At 31.4% G+C, this 25,851-nt stretch overlaps 2 protein-coding genes across 2 annotated transcripts; one reads left to right on the forward strand and one right to left on the reverse strand.

Moving 5' to 3' along the window:
- Positions 1–8,329: 8,329 nt before the first annotated feature.
- Positions 8,330–25,555, forward strand: LOC139525127 (protein Hook homolog 1-like). The gene is made up of 7 exons (XM_071320312.1): positions 8,330–9,139; positions 18,930–19,013; positions 19,361–19,447; positions 21,345–21,416; positions 22,155–22,232; positions 24,640–24,687; positions 25,501–25,555. The coding sequence occupies exons 1-7, from the start codon at positions 8,346–8,348 to the stop codon at positions 25,553–25,555; spliced, it is 1,218 nt and encodes a 405-aa protein (XP_071176413.1). The 5' UTR covers positions 8,330–8,345.
- Positions 11,376–12,719, reverse strand: LOC139522592 (uncharacterized). Its single transcript, XM_071316057.1, has one exon. It carries the CDS (start codon positions 12,717–12,719, stop codon positions 11,376–11,378), a length of 1,344 nt encoding a protein of 447 aa, XP_071172158.1.
- Positions 25,556–25,851: the final 296 nt, after the last annotated feature.

Genomic DNA, 25,851 nt, shown 5'->3' on the forward strand with positions numbered 1-25,851 from the left:
AACACTCGATGGCAATAACACATTTCATGGAATGGGAATCATAGCCGGCATTACACAAGGCACTAAGCGAACAGCCCCTATTCCTAAAATTCCTAAAATATCTGTTTCATCTGATGATATCAATTCAATAGCAAAGGACAATATTGAGTATTACAAACCTAAAAATGACTTTATGACAAAGCTTACTTTTTCAGAGCTTAAAGAATTAAGGGCAATGGACAAGACTGCATGTCTGGATTTACTGTCACTGGTGGTATGGCCCTTAAAGAATCCAACGCCAGGTTGGTCAGGTATTATGCAGATGATACATAAGCATAAGGGAGGATACCCAGGCAAGTCAACAGTTATATTTCTACCTATGATAGATATGAATTCAAGCACTATGTCATGCATATACTCGACTCTACTCTTTGTTTTAAATCAAGCCCATCGTTACAACAGAACACCGGTATTGACATTCGATCAGCCATTGTATTGGAAATCATTGACAATAATTCAAAATGAATATCCAAATAGTCAGTTGAAGTCTGTAGTATTGCGTTTAGGAGCGTTTCATACAGAAATAAGTTTCTTAGGTTGCATTGGTCATATTATGAGGAGTTCGGGGCTTCAGGAACTTATTCTGGAACTAATTAATGCACAAAATTCCAGTTACACACATGCTTAGTAGTAAAGCTATAGCTTGTGCGGTGAGAGGACATATGCTTATTGACATTTCATACACAGCCTTCTTGTATCTAAAATTTTTAATTTTGATTTCTCAGCAGAAGAAAATGAAGAAGAAAATATAAATAATAGTGTAGACGACAACTTGTCTAAGGCAGCCGATGTATATACAGAATTGTTGAAAGGAACACTGTCAATAACCTTCTACATGTGATAGTGCTGTACTTCAGAGCATAAACGAAACAATGCACAGACCACTTGAAGAAATGAAGAAAAATCGAACCTCTAAATTATGGCTTCAGTATACAGAAATGATTCAGATCCTTAGAATTTTATCAAAGCAGAACGGACTGGCAATTGGGAATTGCATTTAAAAAGTGTTAAAGATATGCTGCCATACTTGGCTGCCTCTGGTCACAACTTGTATACTAAATCTGCGAATGTGTATCTAATGATGATGCAACAACTTGAAATAGATCATGCGGAAGTTTTTGATGCTTTCAAAGATGGCCATCATGTAATGAGACGTAGTGACAGATACTGGGCAGAATTGTCATCAGATCTTATGATTGAACAAGTGCTCATGAGGATTGTAAAAACAGCAGGAGGACTGACACGTGGCCGTGGAATGGGTGAAAGTCAGAGATCACAGTGGCCTTTGTCCATGCCAGCTTGTTCAGACATGAATCAAGCTATTCAAGAGCTCACAGGAGTAGGTTACTATACAAGTGATCAGCACGAGGAAGAGTCAAAAACGAGACAAAGAAGACATTATGTCAATTTTTACATTCATGAAAGAACGCAGTCCATTAACTGGATACAGTTCACTGCGAAATATTGAAACTGGAGTAACAGCTGATAGCTCTGTTAACGTAGACAATTCAAAAGATGTTGGGACAGCGATAATAGAATCTCTTGTTGGACAAAATGTCACTGACTATGTTTTCAAGAAAAAAAATCAAGTAATAACTTTAAATAGCAAAACTAGTATCAAAGTAGATGGTGAATTAATACAAGTAGACCCACAGCTACTGTTTCAAAGATGCACCACCATAGCCAATGGACTATTTGAAGACATATCAGAAATATTCAAATATGAATTCTGTAGTGTTCCTTCTTCGTTATTTGACATTCTAACTTGACGTCCTTCAAACGCTTTGAGTACACACCCGTGGTAAAATATGAATATATTGCATTGGCTGTTCCGATTGTACTCCCACGTAATATATTTTTTTATGAATGAATTACCCGACGTCATAGAATGATGACGTAATAATTTAAGCATTAAATACGGGAAAATACACGCTTCTGATACCGAAAATCATCGCAACAAGGAAACGTAAACAAACGATGCTAAAATGTGGTATAAGCCCATTTTTTTTTATACACAGAAGACCTTTTAAGTAAATTATCATTAAAATTCATCCAAATCTATCTAAATACGTTATTGTAAATAGTTTGAGCATGTCACTAATTCTGTTGGCTCCGTTCTTTTACGCAAATCTAAAAGTGCGTTAATTCATGGGAAAGGCATTTGCCTTCACGTAGAACGCTTCGATCCAAAATAATTGCCGTATTTGTCCTATTAGAATCGAAATAATTCATGGGGGCTTGAATTTATCTATATTTTACCACGAGTTGTCCCTTTATGCCGATATTTTACCCTTCGCTATCGCTCAGGGTAAAATATTTGTCTTGAAGGGCCAACCCGTGGTAAAATTACGATACATTCAAGCCCCCATGAATTATTTCTTAAATAATGGCTTACCAAGACAGGCAAATAAATCAATTCTTGCAGACTCAATTTGGGACTTTGAAGGATGTGGATGTTTGGAAACAGGCACCAATGTTCACCATGTATTAGATGGTTGGTCTCTCATGCATCGCATACCTTTGACAAAGGGAAACTCATTTAATAGTATTTGTCAAGCGTATATACGTTAAAAGCAACTACTCTGAAGCAACTATTGTATTTGATGGTTATCCAGATGTACCTACTGTCAAAGATATTACTTACATACGATGATCAAAAGGATGTATTTCTCCGAAAATTTATTTTTCCGCTGAAATGCCCTGTAAAACTAAAAAGGATGCATTCTTGTCAAATGAAGAGAACAAACAACGATTTATCAACCTGCTAAGTGCAAAATTTGAGACAAGTAGTTATGCAGTTATCCATGCCACTGACGATGCCAACTTGAATATCGTTCAGACAGAGGTCTCAATTTCAGAAGATCGACATTTTGTAGTTATAGGTGAAGACCCAGATTTGCTTGTTTTACTTTGCTATCATGCCATGATGCACAACAAAAACGTTTATTTCAAGTCAGAACCGAAGCAAAGTGTTCAAAAGATCCGAATATGGGATATCAAAAAGACAAAGAAACATTTGAGTGAAGCTATCTGTCGGTTGTTGCCGTTTATACATGCATTTAGTGGGTGCGACACGACATCAAGAATGTTTGGGTTAGGAAAAGGAGCACTATTGAAAAAAGTTAAATCATCTGCATACTTACAAGATCAATCACAGCTTTTCCTTCAGAAATCAAGTAAAGATCAGGTTGTCAAAGTTGGAGAAGAGGTTTTAGTTGATTTGTACGGCGGTGTTCAGTCAGTAGAAGGCTTAGATTTACTTCGATAGAGGAAATATGCGTCAAAGGTCGTTGTAGGGAACAAGTTTGTTCAATTACACAATCTGCCGCCAACATCGGATGCAGCTAAACTACATAACATGAGAACCTTCTATCAAACACAAATTTAGATTCTAACCAATGGGGTTGGTATACATCAGAGAATAAACTTATGCCTGTTAGATGTTTATTACCACAGGCACCCGAAAAACTGCTGAAAGTAATACGATGTAACTGCAAACAGAACTGAAATTCAAGAAGATGTTCGTGCCGAAATCATGGAATTGACTGCTCTGCTAGTTGCGGCGAGTGTCGTGGCATTAACTGTTCAAATTCCAGCATAGTAACACAAAGTGATTTTGACAAAGTTTAGAATTTATTTTGTTGTGTATGGGGATATGGTCACAAGACTATGATTTGAAACAATAAAAAAGTGTTATATAAACAGGTAAAGAACTAGACATGTCACTTTTAATATAAACTATAGTTTGGACATTGTCTCATGAATGTGTAGCTGATATTGTTTTTCCCTCTTCAACTTCTGTTCAATATATCTATAAAGTTAGAATAACTGACCGTTAGAAAGATATATAATGGCATATGTTTATTTTTGTTGCAACTAGAATTAAAAGTACTAATTTAACATATTTTCATGATTTGTTTTAATGAACATCTTATTTTCGACACATGTTATAATTTTTGGTCATGGATTTACTATTTAAAATTTTGTTATAGGCAGGCAATTTAATTAACAGGTAACAAATTAAAGTTTCATTTTTATTGACTAGTACTTAATTTAATCATTCCAGTGATTTATAATTTTCAATGAACAAATTTGTTATTTTCGAAGAAAAATTTGTAACTTTCAATGAAAAATTTGTAATGTTCAATGAAATTTGCATTTATAGTTTCCCATATAATGCCTTTTATATTTATAACAAAAATTAAAAAGTAACAATACAAATCCAAAACACAAAAAGTTTCATTGATGTACTGCCAAATTAATTATTTAAAGCATATTTCCAGTTTTCCTGGATTTTTCCATAAAAACTCCTATTTTTACCCCAAAATAATGTTTATGACATATATATGTCCTTTATTGCTAAAAATAATTTCTTTTTATATCATTGTCGATTGAATCACACACTGTTTAAATGATTTTACTACAAAATAAACTTGTTCTGGTCTATTTCCAGTTTTCAGCGATTTTTCTATAAAAACCTGTATTTTACCCCAACAATATCGTATTTCAGCCTTTCAGATATTGCAAGACTTTTGATATGTGATAGAGGCCATATTCACTTTAAAATGAGATCACATTTCTTTCTGTTGCAATTTGTTTAAGGTTATTTTTGGGGTAGAATAACTGGACTAAAAGTAAAGAATCAAGCATAAAAGAACTTTTAATATCATCATACAAAGAAGTTGAGAAATACGTCCATTAACTGGGGAAGAGTTTTAGAAATTGTTGAATTAACTTATGACTAAAAAAGGTGGAAAGCATGATATTTTTTATTAACTAGTATAATAACTGTGTACATAATAAAGTTAATTTAATATTGATGGAAAACAGAATTATTAATCTCTCCAATAGCTCACTTCTGAGTTCGTTTCAAATGAAGGATTCAGGTCAGATTTATCTGCTTATGATAATATATATATTTATACTGCATTTACATTTTTTTTTCTTTTGATGAAAAATTGTTGTGTCCTTTTAAAAATGCATTTGATAAGTTTTAAAACGTAGGATGTGACAAAAGATTCTGAAGTTTAACATTCAATGCAAAATCCTTAAAGATACACAAAACATAATCCAGAATATCCAGACCTGTATTCGAATGCAAAAGATATTTTTTTATTCTAAAAGTGTGATAGTGGGATAAAATAATTGGGAGATTCGATTCATCTCCCTTTTTTTATTTTTTATTTTTAAATGACCTCGATAAATTTTGTTTTCATAATAATGTTAGAGTTCTTAAACATATAACTGCAAAACATAACTCATTGTTTGCTTTTTAGAAAATAATAAAATAATGCAATTCGAGCTGATATACAATTAGATATTATTATATTACTTTTATAACGATTTATTTATTCGTGTGAAGAAAGAGGATGATATGAAATAAAACAAATATCAAGGATGCTTTTATCGTTTCGCAAAAATAATTCTGCATGTGAGAAACAATATTTCCAATTTCATGGTTTAACTAGGACCTTGCTCGCGATCCCATAGATGTGAACAAAATATTGACGATGGATACCATTATGTGTCTGTTTGTTTACACCCTATGGTGTCATATTTTTAGGCAACATTTCGTTTCATCTTAATACTTGAATTATCCTTCAAGAAAACATTGATTAGTTTACTTTCCTATTGTAAGATACAGTTTTATTAAAAACAATAGATAAACTTCTAAGAAAAAGATAGACATTTGTTATAAAACATTAATGATGTATACATAATTATATTAGTCATACTAAGGGTTTCATTTCAATCCGTTTAGACAAGAAAGCAATAGATTTTATATATTTCTTGGTTACGGAAAACACGTGATTGCATACTCTAATCTCAGCTGTTAATCATGTATAATTTGTATTAATGTATCATTTGTTTAATTGAGAATGTGTCTTGAAACAGTGAGAAAATCTCTGACCCAACAGGTTGAGGAAAAATAAGGATTTTTTGCTTGTTCAAGATGTTTTCCTTCAAAATATTTCCATGAACAGAATTTCTACACTTAAACATACTTCAGCTTGAACAATGTGTCATCACTTTAAAGCCACCATAGTTGTCGTACATTCATACCATCCCATAATAGATTTTCTGCAAAGTGATACAAGAGTTGAAAGCATATCCAACTAAGTCAGACATCACGTGACTTTTGTGACGTATACTAGCCGCAATTTTGTATTATATTGCCCCATATAAATGCATAGGTGCTTCAATAAAATTAATTTTTTCAATTACCTGACCCGTTTTCTAACTTTTGCAAATCAATCATTGATATTCAAACATATTTCTATCAAACAATGTTGGTCTTAACAGTTTAATTTTTGATTTAATTCTATCACTGGAGAATCGTAAAAAACATGTACTTTTTCTCGTTATTTCTCAGTTCACTTAATGCTAAATGTACCGATATCCATGTCTACTTGTACAACAAATAAAGAAATTTCGTTAATAAGAAATAAAACTTTGCAAATCGATTAAGTATGACAAAAAATATATCTGGCAAAAAATACTATTCAAAACAGTTTAATTTCTGGTCAATTTCTGTCAAACATCGATTTAAAAAAAGTGATTGTTTGCGTATTTTTCAAAATGGTGGATGATGTATATGGAAATGTTGCATCAAATCAATGTTGTAAGACTTTCCTTGATTAAATTAAATTTTTCATTTAGAATCTCTGATGTTTCTTTTATTTTCTTTGGTGATATTTTGATATGATTTATTTCAAAATTTCTTGATAAAAAAAGTATTATTTTAAGTGTGACACGGGAACATTTTATTTTGACAGATATCCAGGATATACTGTTACCAGAAAATAGTTAACAATAAAATTTATAATAAATGTTTCTCTTCTTTTTTTAAAGGTGTTTTCCTGTTTTCTGTATAAGTCATCTTTCTTTAGAAATATATTTATACATTCCTTTTAGAAAAAAAAATTTTCGTCCCAAGAGTGAAAAAAAAAAAAAAAAAATAATGCCCAACACTTATTATAGATAAATATTCTATACCTTTAAAATCTATCCCTTGACGAACATGTATAGGTGAACTATGACTTGGGTTGTAATTTTACATAACAATATATTTTCAGGTAGACGTGCAAACCAAAAGCAACCAAGTGACCATAAACATCCTATGTATACATGTATTACCAGAATTTAAATTTTGTGATATACTAAAGTTTTTATAACTGTTCAAATAAATGTCTGCTCTTCCCGTATCAAACCAGAAGAAAATTTATCATAATAAACTTTAAGAAAATATGAATATTATAAAAAATTCTTTAAAAAATAATTTTTGCTTTAAAAGATAATCAAATTAATATTTATGTTTCTATAATTATTTTAAAGAACCATTATGTTTCAAATTTTAATTGAAATGGGTTTGTGTTATTTCGTAGAAAACTAAACTAGATTTCATTGAATGTGATTTTTTTTTAATTCAATATTTAATCCAGGCATTCAATATAAAGTTAAACTTGTGTACAAAAATTGTTATTGTATACATTTCACATATAATACAATTATATAAGCATTTCACAAAATGAAAACCAGTCTGGTCTTTATGGTATCTAAAGAATTAAATTTTGCTTATATTCAAGAAAAATAACAATAATACTTGATTGGCAGAGTTACTATGCTATACGCAGATTTGCAAGAGTATCCCCTATCAACATTCTCAGTTGAAAATAGAGAAAATACTTTATTCTCTTCTATTCGGTTCATTAAAATCTTTATCAGTTGACAACATATATGAAATCAAATCAAAAGATGGACATTCTAAATCATTCAATATTCTTTTTTGTTAATAACACTAAAACCTTAGACTTTAATGAGCATATGTTGCTCACCTGTAATTTCAACAATGAAAGCCTGTTAGTTCTTATCGGTGCATTAGTTTTAATGAAAAAATGATTTTTTTAAAAAGTTGACGGGTGATGGATGCCAGACAACGGGCTCAAGACAACATACGATAAATAAAAAGTAATGAAAAAGCGTCCCTGTGCACCATCTGTACTGAACAAAAAATTAATTAAACTTTGCCTGAAGTCGATTTCACAATGCACTATTTTTGATCAGCTTGTACTATATCTAGTATATAGAAATGAGGTCATCAATTGGTTTTCTGATGACCGAGAGGTAAACTCTTTATAAAGTTTAACTCTTGTTTAATATCCATTAAATCATTTGCTATCCAAAGAGGTATAAATATATTTCTTATCGATCGTTTATATACAATGTCATATGTGTATCTATGACGAGTTTATCCGAAACCACGTGATATTATCAAGGTAAATTGTAAATATATTTACTTCCGTGTCATGGCACAAGTTTCGGCCCATAAATGTTCATTATGTGATGAAAATAATGGAGCACATTACTGTTATGAATGTCAGCAAGCTTTATGTGCAGAGTGTCGCAACAGACATGGTAAGATTCCAGCTCTTAGTGGCCACACGGTTGCTGATATTAACACAGTTAACCTTTCGACCGTCAACAAAACAAATTCTTGTGATACACACAAAAAAGAAATTCAGTTTTATTGCACGGAATGCAGTGATCTTATTTGCAGTAAGTGTGTAACATCGACACACAAATCCCACTCAATTTCAGACATTACTGATGTAGTTTTAGAAGAAAGGGAAAAGGCTAAGGCCAATATCACAGAATTGAAGTTAAAAACTGAGGCAATATCCAGCCTGCAAGAAAAAATAAGACGTGAACATATTGAAAAACTTCACGTTGAAAGTAAAAAATGTATTGAACACATGGAATCCGTCTGTAAAGATCTCCATTCCTTTATAAATGCAAAGGGTAGTATGAAAACAACCGAGGTAGAGGATAATGAAAACATTGAAAAATCAAACTTCGAAGCATTCCTTAAGAATAATGATTTGGTTCATAAACAGTACGTACACATATTAACAGAACTTGAGAATCTTTTATTAGAGAAACACGACATAACGTTTTATTCGCGTTATATATCAATTCAAAGTGATATTCAAACATTGGTTAATATACCTGAAGAACCACCCTTTGCACAAGTACCAGGTTTTGATGATGAAGTCTTGTATAGAGAAGCTATGGAACATATGGAGTCAAAGATTGACAAGAGGTAAATATAAAGAGTTTGGTTACTACATGTATCAAAGGAGTAGGTTCAGTAAGACCCCTTTTTGGCCCCAAAATATAGCAGTTTTACAAAATTGTTAAAATGTAAACCTTTAGTTATTTATTGGACAGTAGAATGCTTCTGCTACATAAATATGGACTGTTTTTGACAAAACAATGCACATATATCATTATATCCGGTACAAGCACCATTTAGTCATGCTAAATTACTGAAATCCTCATAATTCTAGCATTTTAGTTAAATTTTAGACGGTTTTCGTGTAAAACGAAAGTGGCCGCATTTGTGTTCATCCTTAATATTGAAATGTAAGTTGTATTTTATGATAATACATAACATATATAAAGGTTGAGGATGAACACGGATGCGGCCACTTTCATTTTTACCAAAAACCATCTGAAAAGTGACATTTTTCGGCATATTAGGTAGATTTTTCATATTTGAGCTTGAATCGGATCGTTTTTAATGACTTAATCTGTTACAATCGTTCACATAAACTAATTAATTCAAATGAAATAGACACTTAAGTGTTTAAAAAGTGGTCAAAATCTTTCGTCAGATGAACCTGAAATTTGAGGCCAAAATCGGTCCTTACCGGACCTACTCCTTTTGAAATAACTAGTATTAAGAATTGGAATTTCAAATATTTTTGCTACAAACATCACTACAGAAGTGGTATTTTTCGAAATGGGCAGGAAGTGTAGGAACAATAAAGTTAATGTAATTTCTTTGTGGATAACAGATGCTTACATGCTTTATACGAATAAAAGAAAATGGCTAGTTATGGAGACAGCAACACAAAAGACTTTTAGTGTACACGTGCAATATAGGATACATTGATAAAAAATCGACAATGTTTTTAAATGTCTTTTTTTTATAGAAAAAAGCCGAATTAATTAATATCTAAAAATGTGGAAATCAATGTTACAGTTTTGTTCACCATGATTCACGACGAATTCGCATGATTTATTGAAAAATGCATATTGAATAGTGATGATAAAATGGATTATTTTTTGGGGCCCTAAAATATCTTATTGTTCAGTGTAATCCAAAGCTCCGTGTTGAAGGCCTTACTGTATGTACGACTTATAATGATCTACTTTAACAAACTGCTAATTATTTGAAGAGTTGTTAAATTGGCACGCACTACATCTTCTTACATTTAATTATAGATTTGAAAAGCTCTGGCATTAAGAAGTGACATATAAAATGAACAACTTTGTCTTTACACGAAAAAATCACTGTAACAGTACACTACTTTTCCTCAGTGTAATTTTCTAATTCAACAATAGTTTTGCTCCTTTTGTATGAAACAAGTATCTTGTTCATAGACAAGAAAACATGCTACTTTGCATACAACGCGCTTATTCCACAAACTGTTAGAAAACAATGTCGATATTCTATCAAATGACGCCGAATTCACACAGTGTTTAATTTTTAATTCTACTTTAAAATATATTGATGAACTTTTCTGAAACAAATGGACCAAATAGATGTAAATACAAAAACTCTTAACTCGAAGTAATCCGAAAGGTAAAAGACATCATGTTCGTGTTACTAATGAGTACACATTCAGTGGTGGGTCTCATTTGGAAATGTCATAATCGAGCATAACAATGTTATAATACTGTTGCCTTTATTTAAGTCATTAAATAACACACATTTCAATAATGTAAGTGGACGGAATTCTGGTAACGAATATGTAAACGTAACTAAGGTCATCTGTGACACAGATATTTCAGTACGGTGAACAAACTCATGATGGCGTTTGTAAATTATTCGGGCGGACGAGTTCAATTTTCCCATCTGTAACCCAATCTCTGGAATATCGTAGCATCCGGAATATATATATATATTCACTGTTCAGATGCTGCTGGATTGCGGCTACATTAGAATTGAAAATTCTTTCAAATTGGAAAATTATAATCTTTTTCCGTAAAGTTTTGTTTTCAACAAACATTAGTAGTTAAAACCTTATAGTAAATTTCTAGAAGAAAACAAAGATTTGTTCCGCATGCTTATTGATTTCAAGAATCAAATAATATATTATAAAAAAAAACGTTTTGAACTCAAAACTTGGAAATCCTTTATTTGAAAACCTGATTCCATTTTTGTAATTCAGTGTCGATGTTTCTAATGGTAAAACATTACACGTTTGTTTAATTAAACGCTATTTCCCTACTTCACATTGGTAAGAATGTCTGAATCCTTGTAAATATATTTACTTCCGTGTCATGGCACAAGTTTCGGCCCTGGTATATCGTTTTATACCCATTTCTTGCATTAAGTCAAGTACAACTCTAAGACCACGGTCAACAATCATAATATCCTCAGCCACCAATTCTTTAAATTCTTCAATGTCATGTTGAATGATGTGCTTCATTATTTGTGCATCGTTATTCTTGCCGTCGCTACAGAAAGGTCCAATTACACTTATTATGTAACCAGAAGTTGTTACAAAGACCATTGGTTTGACCAATGGTCGATGTTTGTGCATGCTATAACATTTACGTTTGAACTTGAATTGTGAACTTATCTGGATATAGATATAAGTGCCATCTGCGACTACAATTGCTGGATACATTCCTTTTCCGAACAGTGATTGCGCTAGAGGTCGAGTATGCGACATTATAACCTCTTCCCTACGTATATGATTAAATCCTAGATTAGAGGAAACAAAATGTTCAGACAAGTATTTTCTAGCGGATACAATAGCACGTTTAACAGAATCTTTACCAAGATTAAAAAGTGTTGATAAAAGTTTATTTGATAAAGCAGACTTCAATTTGGTTAGAAATATTCCAATACATGTCCGGACACTACGAATCCGAGAATCCCGTAAATTACCCTTTTGGACAATTGAACATAGGTCATTAAAGTTTTCCTTCGAAAAACCTGTCAGATTTAAAATGTCTGAGCTTGTAAGTGCATTTTCTGTATCAAAATCAATTCGCCGCTTGCTTCCTCTCAAAGCCATAATATCTCGGATTTGCGTAATAAGGTCCATTAAATCAGTACGGTTGAAAATGGAAGAAAGACTGCGAATGTGAAATTCTGTCAAGTGCATCAGGTAAAAATATTTCATTGCACAAGTGTCCTGGACAACATCTGCCACCAACTGTGAGTATAAGTTTATCCAAAAAATATAAAATCTAGCGTTTGTTGGGATAACTACTAGCTTTGGGCCTCGGCGTTTACACACAACACACTGCGAGTGGCCACCTCCAGCTGATGGTATAGGCAGTGCGATACTTGGTGGAGATTTACATGGATGACATCTAGCATACTTTGCTGGAGGGACGTACTCCGTGTCATCATTAATTGATTCAGATATTGTAGTTTGTATGGGGCATCTAACGTTTGTGTCAATTTCTCGAGAGCATCGTATTCTGCATTTATTACATATAACACTGTTAGCGTGATTAATTTTGTCATGTTCAATGAAAATCTTCTGTTGTAAACATTTACGTAGTGATTTATTGTTGGGTCCAATGCGTTTCCGCCTGTCTCTGGTTTTTGGTCTTCTTGAACACAAATTGCAAGTATAGTTTCTGGGCGTTGACATTCTCTGAAAATTAGAAATGGAAATTGTTAAACACTTAGCACGAGGTAAATCGGAATAAAATACAGAATATCCAAAGTGTGATTTAAAATGATAAAATACAATATCGTAAATAGATTGTTTTAGTCTGAGAATATTATGGTGCGTACATTTCTTAGTTTTGTTGTGTGTATTTGTCTGCGCACTTGTGTGTGTTTTCTTTTTTGTTAATTTACATGCCAAATCCATCACGGAATATCAGTTTTGAAATGTGCTGTATTCAACCCTGATTGTCTATACTTAATTATCGTTTAACGTTTACAGCTTATTTCCTAATGCTTGTAGAATAATACTTTGGTTCGCTTGCTTGCTATGTTTGTATAAACATTTAATCAAATCAAGCTTTTTAATAAAAATTGGCATCTTCAAAAATATATATATGTCGTGTACAAGTTACAATATTTTTGTACATGTTATAACCTGTACAAAATTGCAACTTGTACACGACATATATATTATATTTACATTTGATTGGACGTTATCCCAATTACAATTTTACATAATATACAAACAAAACAAACAAGCTTACCGAAGTCTTGCTCTACATGCATTAGGAAATTAGCTATAACCGGAACCTACTGATAAAAGTGTTTATGTCAGTATCAAAATCACGGATAGTTTATAATACCAATAAATACTCTTCACATATTAAATACACAACATACACACATTGATACAAAGACATAACGAATAAACATTAATAGGACAGCAACCCCCACCCGTATAACAACACACACATACAAAAAGACAAACAGAGGGAAACATATAATATTCAACAAAATAATGTCTACTCAATATACAAAACTCTTAAGTCTTCTCGAAATGTAAATAATGAATGCTCTCATCAAAATACGTTTACCATAATTACTAGACGTTAAAACACGCAGGATTAATCCTATACTCACCGTAAGATCATGAGTTCCTATCAGGAACCGACGTATTCCTTTCACCCATCATACATTTGTTATAGGTTAGACAATACTTTGTAACGTTTTATGAAGATTTTAGCCCAAGTCGAAGTCATAAAACATGATCAAGTATTGTCTGACCAGTTTAGAACATATTCACACTTTCGAGTGACCTTACAAAACTATCCTTTCCCATTGTAATATTCAAACCTAAATAAGAGTTCACTTTTTATAATGAACCAAATATAAAACATAGGTAATGATCATTACAATGGATGAAATGAAATAGCACTGACATAGTTTGTGAAGGATAATTTGTTTTTTCTTCTGCTTCAGGTAAAATTTAATACTTATATATCTTTAGATTTTTTTAATTTTAAAAAGCAACACAATGTTATATAAATCCCCTTTTTGAAATTTGAATATAAAACTTTCTGTATGAATATTTGAATTCAGACCATTCAACATTAAATGCTTACTTTTTATTGATAAATTTAAATGTACTGTGTTTCTCCGAAAACAATCCTTTGCTTTATATATCAGCAGTCTGGCATTGTGTTTTTTTTGAAAGAAAAAGAAAATAATTTCCTCGAATGTAAGGTATATAAATTAAATAAATATCATTTTATTTATCCTTACCATTTTTTTTATTGTGGGTATTCTATATATGTGTACCATAAGAAAATACATGAAATTTTGCAAAATTCAAATGTTTTTATTTTAATCTTTGTTCTTTCATCTTTAATCAGTAAGCTATTTTCCCCAAAGAAAAAGCCTTAGGGGATTGTACACTTCGTTAGTGCAGCTATTAAGAGTTCACTTTCATAATTAACTGACAATGAAAAGTCATTCATGTATAGCATTTCATAGTGCATGGAAAACCATGTACTATGAAATTTAGAGGGAAAAAACTGACTTGTCATTGGACAAGAAGGGGTGAGTATGTTCTAACATTGTTTAAACCAGCTAAAAATCTGTTGAAAAAAATCAAGATTATCAAAATAATGTATACTTATTTTGAACTGAATATGATAGGTTATTAAGTAAACATTTTATGGTTAGAATGTTTATCAAAATTACCATGAAAATATAAATAACCATTCAGTTTTCAATTTAAAAATAAAAGATTATTACTTCTATAGCCGTACATTTTAAACTGTCAAAAAGTAGTCTTTTTGTTTCTGTGCCTGAAAATATAATATAATCAATTAATCATCATTCAAACATAGGTTTAAACTCTTTGTTCGAGCACAAAATGCTTTCAGAAATGAATCAGTTAAAAATAAGGAATACCTCATTATGGGACCATTAAGTATGTAAGTGACAACTGCTAGCCTAGTACATACAGGTGAAGTATAATGTCTCTATTCAAAATCACATGTATACTGCTCTTCAGTAAATATCTATAAAAAAAATATTTCATCATTCAAAATCATTTTTAAAACGTTTTAACAATATTAAAAAAGTATTTGTGCAAAAAAAAAAATCAAAATAAAACAAAAAATCGAGATTAGAACACAGTACCTTCGTAGTATTACACTGACGACCTTATCTTCACGACTATCGCTTCAACTGTCTGTTATGAATTAACTTACAGCTACTTAAATTCAACAGTACGTTAGAAAAGTGTCTTTAGCATACGACACCTAGAACTTCAAATTGTAGGATAAGTTCTGTGATCTTTTCATTGTTTATTCTTATGTATGTATTTATAGTTTAACGTTATAGAAAAGAAACTCACAAAAGTTTCCTAGAACAAGTAGTTTTCAAACTCCGTAAATGATATCTTTTCTTTTTCATCGCCCGCGGCAATATTAATATTACGAACTGTTAAATTTTATTGTGAAAGCACATTTCTTGGAAACAAACCAATTTATTTTTGGTATATTTTCATTTTCTCACTAGTTCATACAAGTTGTAAGTTTTTTTAAGTTGAAATCGTGAAAAAAAAACTTGCAGTTTCATGTGCCGTGAGAAGATGAATATTAATATTCTACTGAATATATAACGTGACGGTACCCAAAATGCACCTATTTTGACAGTTTTTTCACCTTCGTTTTTTTATGATTAAGAAATAAATGTCCTTAATGTGTTTATTTTGCAGCACTATCCTTCTTTATTGTATAGGTACACCAATTTAATTTTTAATCCATATTGAGTCATAAAAAAATGGGTTTGAATCTACCTCCAAACTATCCATGATTTTGTAATAAGGAGTACCCAAATTGCATCCATGCTTAAATTCACATCGTCAAAAGTCTAATAACCGAGCTTTTGTTTAATTTCTTCAAATATTTTGAACAATTGGATATTAGTCCATGCTTACTCTTGATATTTTACGAAATGGATGCTTATAATATATTGTATTTGCTAATTTTAAAAAGATGACGTTTTGATGACGTCGCATGATGACGTTTTCGTACATTTGGCTTTTTCAGTAAACAGTCCATCTGTTGATAAATACTGTGAACGTTTTGTGTATATCTAAATATGTTTACCTATGTTGAAAGACGTGCATAGTATTAAATCATAAAAATACAAATTGTTTAGTCTCTAGGAAATCTTGTAAGATTTCCGTTGCTATTTTTTATACGCGACGTATTATGGTATACAAATGTCCGGTGTCCGTCCGTCCGTCCGTCCGTCTGTCTGTCCGTCTGTCTGTCCGGCGTAAACATGTCGCACCGTAACTTGAGAACGACTTATTTAAATGTCATGAAACTTAATATAGTTGTTTTTTATGATGGTCAAATAATCTGTATACTTTTTGGTGAAAATAAGATTTAAACTTTATGAGTTACGGCACTTTGTAACTAAAACAGGGGTGTGTTTTTTTTCACATGTTGCACCGTATCTCAAAAACTATTCTTGATTATTGCTTAAAACTTTACGCACTTCTTAGTTATATTAATCTTAATATCTGTATACTTTTTGGTGATGATTCAAAATTGTATTTTTGAGTTATTGAGTATTTTATAAAAAAAGGGGAGGGTTTTTTTCATGTCGTGCCGTATCTCAAAAACGATTTATGATTATTGCTTAAAACTTCACACACTTCTTTGTTATATTAATCTAAAGATCTGTATACTTTTTGGTTTGATTCAAAATTTTATTTTAGTGATATTTGTAAAAAAAAAAAAAACAGGGTGGGGGGGGGGGGGGGGTGGGGGGGGGGGTTCACATGTCCCGCCGTGTCTCAAAAGCAATAAATGGTAATTGCTTAAAACTTTCTCAGAAACTGTTGATGATTATTGCATAAAACTTCCACACAAGACGTCGGGCGTATCATGCGCTCATGGCGCAGCTGTTTATTCAAAATAGGTGCTATTTGAGTATTCGGTGCAATTTGGGTACCCTTACGTTACTGTACAGAACTTTAGATAAATCGATAAGTAAAGTAACATGAATAAGCAACATACCCTTCTGAATTGCAACCGAAATTGATAATCCTTTGCACAGGTATTCTCTAAAGTTAAGCTAAGTAGATCGGGTCTAAATTACTGCCCCCTAAAAGATGTCTTCTATAGTCTGAACCGGCATTTTCAAATTTCCGCAACTACTTTTCTATGATCATGTTATATAAAGTGATCAGACAAATCTAAATATTTTACATGTCGCAAATCAAATAAGTTGATGTAGAAATAAGTTTTATACTGATTTTTTCATTTATATTTTTTTTTCACCGGACATCGTTTGACAACTATGCCCTCTCTATTCGATCCACAGTCATATCATCAATAAACCATGAAAAAGACTAAGAAGACTAAAAAAAAGTATTAAAATAATCCATTAATTTGCATCACGTGGAAGTTAAGTTGTATTTGCGAGTAAACTGGTTATATGAAAGGGGTTTAACGTCAGGTGTTCAATGCCTCCCGTGAAGAAACGATTCCGCTTTTGACAAAAAATTCATACCCTCCGTAGGCATGTGCCAAAAAAATATTATGCTACTATTTTGTTTGTTTATAGTTCCGTTTATCGTTTAAAGGAAATTTTGGCACATGCCTGCTGAGGGTACGAATGATCGTAAAACGTACTAAAAATCTTTGTTTTTTAAGCAATAATTACAAATCATGGCGATTTTGAGGTTCTATTGTGACGTCACGGAACGTGATTTTTGCCGAAAATAACATGTTTTCTGAAAACACCCTTTATAATGATTATTTTAGTTGGTATTATATAACTGTGAAGGAACTTTGTTTTTTTGTGAAAATTGGGGCCGATTTTGGCCCTTATTGCCCCGACTCCTTTTGTTGATTAGTATCAATAGTTATTAGGGTAAGTTTTTACTAAAAAACCAAAACAATCAAGATTATTAAAAAAGAACAACTTAATTGAGAACTTTAAAAAAATCATTCTCGCCATCAATAATCGATAAATCATTACAGCTTAACTAAACCAAGAGTTCCAAATGGTGAAGTTAAAATCATCCTTTTGTAAATTTTACGGACACCATCACGAGTTGGTTGACTGTCACGGAATAACCGTTTCACAGATGATATCGGATATGTTCCTTAATTCGAAAATACAATACCCTTCCCTTTTCCTGAATGTGACCTACCAAATTAGACTATATACCGGATTTGTAATAACATAAATAACACGAAGGTTCCCACTTGTGGAGCAGTACTAGCCTACCCTTCCGAAGCATCTGAGATCCCCCCCCCAGTTTTTGGTGGGGTTTGTGTTTCTTAGTCTTCAGTTTGCCATCTTGTCTCCTGTACTATTATCTGTGTGTTTGTCTTTTTATTTTTATCCATGGCGTTGTCAGTTTATTTTCGACCAATGAGTTTTACTGACTCTCTGGTATCTTTCGACCCTCTTTTATCAACCCATCGGGGCAATGCGTCTATTGAAGAATTCAAAAGAGGGGCGATAGATAACAAAGTTAAAGTAACTGAAGATACCAAAGAAGTTTGCAGGTAAATCTGCACTGTAAATTTGTGCACTATTACAGTAAACGTTGTTAATTGTATTATCCCGATTATAGGTTGAACTTTGTAAATACAGCCGTTTCTCAACCCACGCAACTTTTGGGGAGAGATATATAGTATTCATAGACATATACTTTGTTTTGTTTATGTACTGGTTCCCAGATATGATACTATGTTTCATATTATAGAGACATAACTTGGGAATGTTACTATTATAAAAACATATTGCTGCAATGAAAGTTGAATTCTGAAGCATTATGATCATGAACAGTATACGGGAGTTCGTTTGAAATTTTCATGACCATTTAATCTATCACTTTATTACTTTTAAGCTTATGTCAAAACTGCTCTGTTCAGAAGAAGAAAATAGAAGATTTACAGTTAGAATACAAAATTTGCAAGGAAACTTTTCACAGGTACATAACAACTCATTAAAGTCATAATGATTAAAACATTTCAAATATTAAAGACAAGTGGGAAAGTAACAAATTGTAGAAGCAAAAGACAACAGTTTGTTTTAACTTTAAAGATTTACAAAAGGAAAATGTCTGTGTATGACTGTTGAATGATGAAGTATGTGAGTGTATGTGCGTGTTTAAGATTTTTGAGTTTTCTTAGTTGATATCCAAACTCACCAGTTGCACAAGTAGTTAACCATTTTAAGTTTGAATTAAACAGTTTCAGTCCGTAAAGATATGTTAACACTTTATAAAATGAAAAAAAAAAACAATATTATCATCATGAGTCTTGTTTGAATTGACAGAGGCTTAGAAACAAAAGATGAAGAACTCAAAACGGTATCAGAAAATGTCAAATTATTACAAGAAGAGATGACCACAATGCAGTCAACGTATGTAACATATTTCTTAAATGTAGATGGTCTTGAGGGCAGACTTAACTTAATACAAGATTATCTGTTCAAAGGTTTTATCCATTTGTTTTCAATAATTTAAGGAATATGTTAGATTTTTAAAATGTATGTGGGGTCTATTTAATTAAATAGCCTCAGTTATATACAATTGAATAATTTCCCTTTGGATTTTCTTTGAAATTTTTACATTTCGTGGATAGGAAGGGGAATTGTCTGATAGGCACTCAAAGATGAACCACATCATCGTTTTGTCTTTAAATGATTGCTGCATTTTCCTCGCCGAACTTCACTAATGTAGCTGCATGCATATATGGACAATTAACATATACATGCGATCTACATATAGCTCGTCGAAAATGAATTGAAATCTGTACAATAGGACTTTATTTGTATAGAAACGTTTGGATATTTTTTTTGCACAAAGCATTTACAGCATGCTTTGTTTGCAGGAAAAGATAAGATTTTGTGGACATTTATTTGATACTGTAACTTTTTACCAGAACGTTTTCTTAATGTAAAATTAAGAAGATGTGGTATGGTTGCCAATGAGTCATCTCTCTATACTGCATAGGCAGTTGGTTAAGCATTTGAGAAGACATTTGATTTACCTGTAAAACACTTTATAAGGAGACCCGTTTTTGTGAGTCGGTTCCGCGCCTTCCAGATAAAAATTAACTGTGTTTACCTCTCATTTAACTTCGATGGGATATATAAGTTGTAAGCACTAACTGAAATGTGGGTTATTTAATGACTTAAATAAAGGCACCAGTAGTATTACATTGTTTGAGAGTCATAAATCGACTGAGAGAAAATTAATCCGGGTTACAAACTCAAACCGAGGGAAACACATCAACTTCAGAGGAAAACAATGAAAAAACAATGACAATGTAACACACACAGAAAAGATAACAACTGCAATTTTCAAGGCTTGCTTTTAACAAAAAATGGTGGGTTGAACCTGTTTTTTTGTGGCTAACCAAACTTGCGCTTTTATGGCAATGTTAAAGATAACACTTGAAGAACAACAAAAATGACAGGACTGCAGTACAAATAAATGCAAGAACATTCAGAACAGAGAAATACACAAATAAACAATTGAATAATGCATTTCGACATGCTTTTAGCTATCAAAGGTACCTGGCTTATAACTTAACACGTCAGACACGTTTTATCTACATAAGAATCACCAGTGACGCTCAGATCAAAATAGTCAGAGAGCCAAACAAGTAGAAAGTAAAAGAGCATTATTGACCCAAAATTCCAAATAGTTGTTCTAAACACGGCTTAGGTTATCTATGACTTGGATAAGAAAATACTAAGTATTTAGAACAATTCATACTTTCGAAACAGTAAATTTATTAAAACAAATGACCATATAATTGATATTCATGTCAACACCGAATGCTGACTAACTACAGAATAAACCGACACGTAAAAAAAGCTAGTGCAGTACATATAAGCAGCACAACAGAACCACACATGTCTACCACACCACTAGATTGACGCTAGAAATTGGACGTCATAGGGAAATTTCAAAAAGAAATGATATACAAAATACTACGTAGTTCAAATTATCGTATTTGTTGTATTTATGATAATAACAAGACTATTACTACATTATTGTGCGAGATAATTAATTGTACAAATAGCTATGTCGACATTTATTTAGTTTTTATATCCGAACGAATAAAAGGAGTTTCCCTTAGCCAGTAACCGATTTTTCAAGGGGTAAGGATGTTAATTTGTGATCTTACTGAAAAAAGTTTAAGGTTTTACGTGATTTTTTTAAAAATAAAATATAAGGGTTATGCATTGACAGAAATGATAACAATATTGTAACATTGTGTATCATTTATTATTGGTTTTAAATTGGCAGTTTCGCGAGTGCAACAAACCAAAAAGATGCAGAGAATAAGAAGCTTTCCGAAAATATTGAATGTTTGAAGAAGTATGTATACGACTATGAATTTATCATTAGTCTAAATGTGATTGTTAATATGATATATGTCATTCGTTTACTACATATAAAATATATGTGCAGAATTTATTGTATATAGCAACATTATTATTTCCAAACGTTCAATTATATACTAGTTTCAATACCAATATAAAAAAGCATGTTGCAAATGTAAATGAGGTTCATTTGGCTTTGTACAGATCAGTAAGTGACACTACTTGAGACTTAATCTCCAAGGTCATTAAAACTATCGATAAACCAAAAGATTATAAAATGTCTAATACTGACACCGTTACATTCATTGGTGTAATTCCTGATTTCAGATGATTATTTTTGATTATTTCATTTAGTAAACGCCAATGAGACATCACAACAGTGAAGAAATAGCTTCGTTTTTTTTAAATCAGACGAGTTTCAAACTTTTGTTTGTTGGGTAAAGTGCTGCGGTTGACCTGGAGTCAATCGGGATAAAAGCAGCCATAGGAAACATTGATGTCACGTAATTTGTTTTGGACGATACATTTTCGTGAGTAAAATCTCTAATTAAAAGGTTGTATATTGACGTACAACCCAGAAAGCTTTTCATACACTTAAAGATTGCTAAAAAGATCTAAGTGTCTTCTTTAATTGGCATGATATTTAAACAGAACTAGACCAGGGAAATTGGCCGATTAAGTATAAAGAAATGTGAAAATAGTTTTCTATGAGCTTTTTTTTTATAATTCAAAGAGACATAGAAAAGAAAACTGACGCCATTAGAGAACTGTCACAAGAGATCCGATCTTTGGAAGAAGGTTTGCAGTTAAAGTAAGTAAAACATTTTATGAAAAACGTGTATAATAAGGGACCTTTTTCGTTAGTGACTTTCGAACTGAAAATGATAGTTATATTTCTCTACGCTCTAATTTGAACTACGCTTTATTCTGGAGATTATTATTTTCAATCTGGCCTAAGCGATTGAATGAGAATACTTAAAAATAACAGCAAAATGAAAGAGAAAAAAATCCTAATTCATTACACTCAATATCAGAATAACCAAATTTAAAGTAAGAAAAAGTAGAATAACAAAACTAACAGTCTCGGAGGAAAATTCAGAATGGAAAGTCCCTTAGCAAATGACAAGACCAAAGCTGAAACAAATTAAACGAATTGATAGCACTTGTCATATGCCCGACTTGGTACAGGCATATGACTTATGACATGTGCTAACTTATATAGAAAATGATGGATTAAATCTGCTTTTATAGCTAGATAAACCTCTCACCTGTATGACAGTCGCATAAAATTTGGTTATCTTGACAACGATATGTTAACAAAACAAACAGACCGAAAAGGTAAAAACGTTAAAAAAAAAAGGGAATTATGAATTTTATTTTAAACTAAATATTTTAGATGTACCTCAACAGTTATTCATAATCCTTGTAATAGTTAAATGTGTCATTCTTTTCAATTAATGCATTAAATAGTATTCTAATATTATGTAGAATCAATTTGGGCCAGAAAAATTAATTAGAATCAAACGAATATTTCAGAAACTGTTGATTTATTTATTTTCATGTGTACCAATTTTCGTGGATTGTGGAAAACTTGCCTGTTCGTGGAAATGTGATTTTGTTGTTCTACCAAAGTCTGCAAACAACCTAATAGAAATTTGTATTCCGTTGAACATATAAATTCGAACTGTACCGATGAAACCTTGATATCCAACGAATAAAAATGAATCCACAGTATAGGAAGTGATTATATTTACTTTATTACTGTTAAGGGTCCAAATACGCTGTTCGAGTTAGCATGTGTTTCCATGTTGATTTATGCGAGATAACGAAAGTCGACTGTGTGTTATTTTGCCCTCAGCTCTAGATAAATGATTGTTTATTATATTTCCGATCAAAGACCTGAACTCAATCTGTATGTTCTTTAAAGCCGTATTTCCATTTTATTGATATTAGATCATAGTTATTTCTGCACATTTGTTAACATATTTGGCTTAGAAATATTGTTGGTAATTTTCAGAAAAATGAATTTACTTTAGTTAAAAGATGTGTTTTCAGTACGGTTTTCGAAATATTGTTTTGGACTTTATATATAAATCCACCATTTTCTACATTTGAAAATGCCTGTACCAAATCAGGAATACGACAGTTATTATCCATTCGTTTTTGATGTGTCTTGTCATTTGATTTTGCCATGTGATAAGGGACTTTCCGATTTTATTTTCCACGGAGTTCAGTATTTTTGTGATTTTTACTTTTTCAAATAATTAATTCCGTAAGCTGCTATGATTTGAAACTTTTACCTATCAAAAAGGATCTTTAAATCTTAGTGAAATTATAATCATGTCAAATTAACGCTAAATATTTAAACTGTGTGTTATACTCTAACTTTAAACACATGAGAGTACCAAGAATTATTAAATGTTTGTTTTTAAATCAAACAAATTACCTTAAAAAGAAAGGCTTTTCTGCACGAAAAGTTATACTATGCTAAACAAGCGGTAACTTTAAGGGTTATTGTATTTTATTGGTTTACAAAAGTAGTAAGCAAAAATTAAGTCACAGAAGGCTAACAAACTATTGATAAAACGGAATAAGGTAAGACGAATGACAAGAAATTTTATCTTAATATATAACTTGAAATGTTTTAAGTGCATGCCTTCATTGTGTCATTATGATCTCCGATTGAAACATTTGTTTCAATGAACCCGTGACTGTTGTAAGGGAATCCCTGTACGAAGTCAAGAAGATGACAGTTGTTTTCCATTCATTGATGTGTTTCATGATCTCACCCTTTTATAAAGGACTTTTCTATTTTCAATTTCACTAAGAGTTCAATATATTTGTAATTTGTCTTTTTTTCCTTTTCATTATGTTCCATTAGATTACTGTAATCAAGCAATACTTTCGTGTTGAAAAAATTTCAACATTGAGTCATTTTTTTGCTTCTGAAAACGGTTGATCTGAAAAAAATGTCTACAAACAAATTGGATGTGTACGAAGTGCTTTTTTAAATATGTGTTGTTAACGAACACACCAATCCAAATATTCGAAAGCTGATATGGTGATAAATTTTGAAGAACAAATTATTATTACATAGAAGCATAGTGAACTATTGTTTAGGATATCAAACTTAAATTTCATCCTCATAAAGTATGTTGCATCCTTGGAATTTTCATCTTAAATATATGAATTGTATGTATTAAATTCACTTTTTACAGGAGGAGTGCTAATACAGTATTATCACATCCTATTTCAAATACGTCAATGTAAGTTTTTCATAATATATAGATCATAAAACACTTGCGCTGGTGATTTCAACCATTAGTTGTACTTATACGTTAAAAGACGTTAAAAACACAAGAAGAGGAAGCATTCAAAAATCGTAGTCTTCTTAGTAAGCATATTAATTTGAAAAAATATATTGTTGGTTTAAAAATAAATGAATGCAACTAAGATTTTCATAAAAGATTGTTGTCTCTGATTGGTTGATATGATTTTTTCAAAATGTCGGGAGAAAAAATTAAAAGTTATGTAATTCAAAAAAGAAATGAAAACTACTGATGGTCAACACTCAAAAGTGTGAATCAATCAAATGTTTTATCATGTTTTTAAAAATATATTCGAAAACACTTATAGAATTTTATTTTATTATAAAAAAATAACTCATAATTTCTTGGATTCGGAAAAAAATACGGCTGAAAAATAAAATGACACTTAACAATTGGAAGTATATTATACAAAGTGATTTGCCAGATATGCTTGCATAGTGAACTGTCTCTCGCTAAAAAAAATGAAACCAGTAAATTAATACTCAAGCAGCTATATATCTGGAAGTACATTAAAAAGGAGAGAAATATTTAAAATCCATTAAACAGTCATCTATGCTTCAGGTTCAGAAGTTAGTTATTACGGAGAATTTTTTTGACGAACAAAGAAAGTGTTCTTGGAAGCATTGTTTTGTGGACATAAAAATATTGTACTTTTAAGGAAATCAAATTTTAAGTTCATTGTCGTGCAGTGTGATACATCCTGGTAATTTTTCATATGATGAAATAAAACAAAACATTTTGTTTCTACAGGAAGAGGAGAAATCGATTACCACCACCACCCCGCATATCAGTTTTATCATCGTGAGTTTAGTGATACTTTTTGTAAAATAACAATTTGATACTATTCTTTTGAACATGTACTTTTTTATATTCTTAAATCGAAAATTATTAAATTTATTTCTAAAATGTAAGTATTAAATATCATAAAGGATAAGATAAGTATTGAAAATAAAAAAAAAGAACAAACAAAACTCGAAACACTGAACAATAAAAGTATCCATTTTAGTCCAGTCGATTTGTGAAACAATTGCTCAGATTGTGGTAAAAGCATAAAATTTGGCAGAGTAGTAGTTGATGTCATAACTAACATTTATAGCTATG

Source organism: Mytilus edulis, chromosome 5 (genome assembly GCF_963676685.1).
Source record: "Mytilus edulis chromosome 5, xbMytEdul2.2, whole genome shotgun sequence".
Taxonomy (NCBI): Eukaryota; Metazoa; Mollusca; class Bivalvia; order Mytilida; family Mytilidae; genus Mytilus; species Mytilus edulis.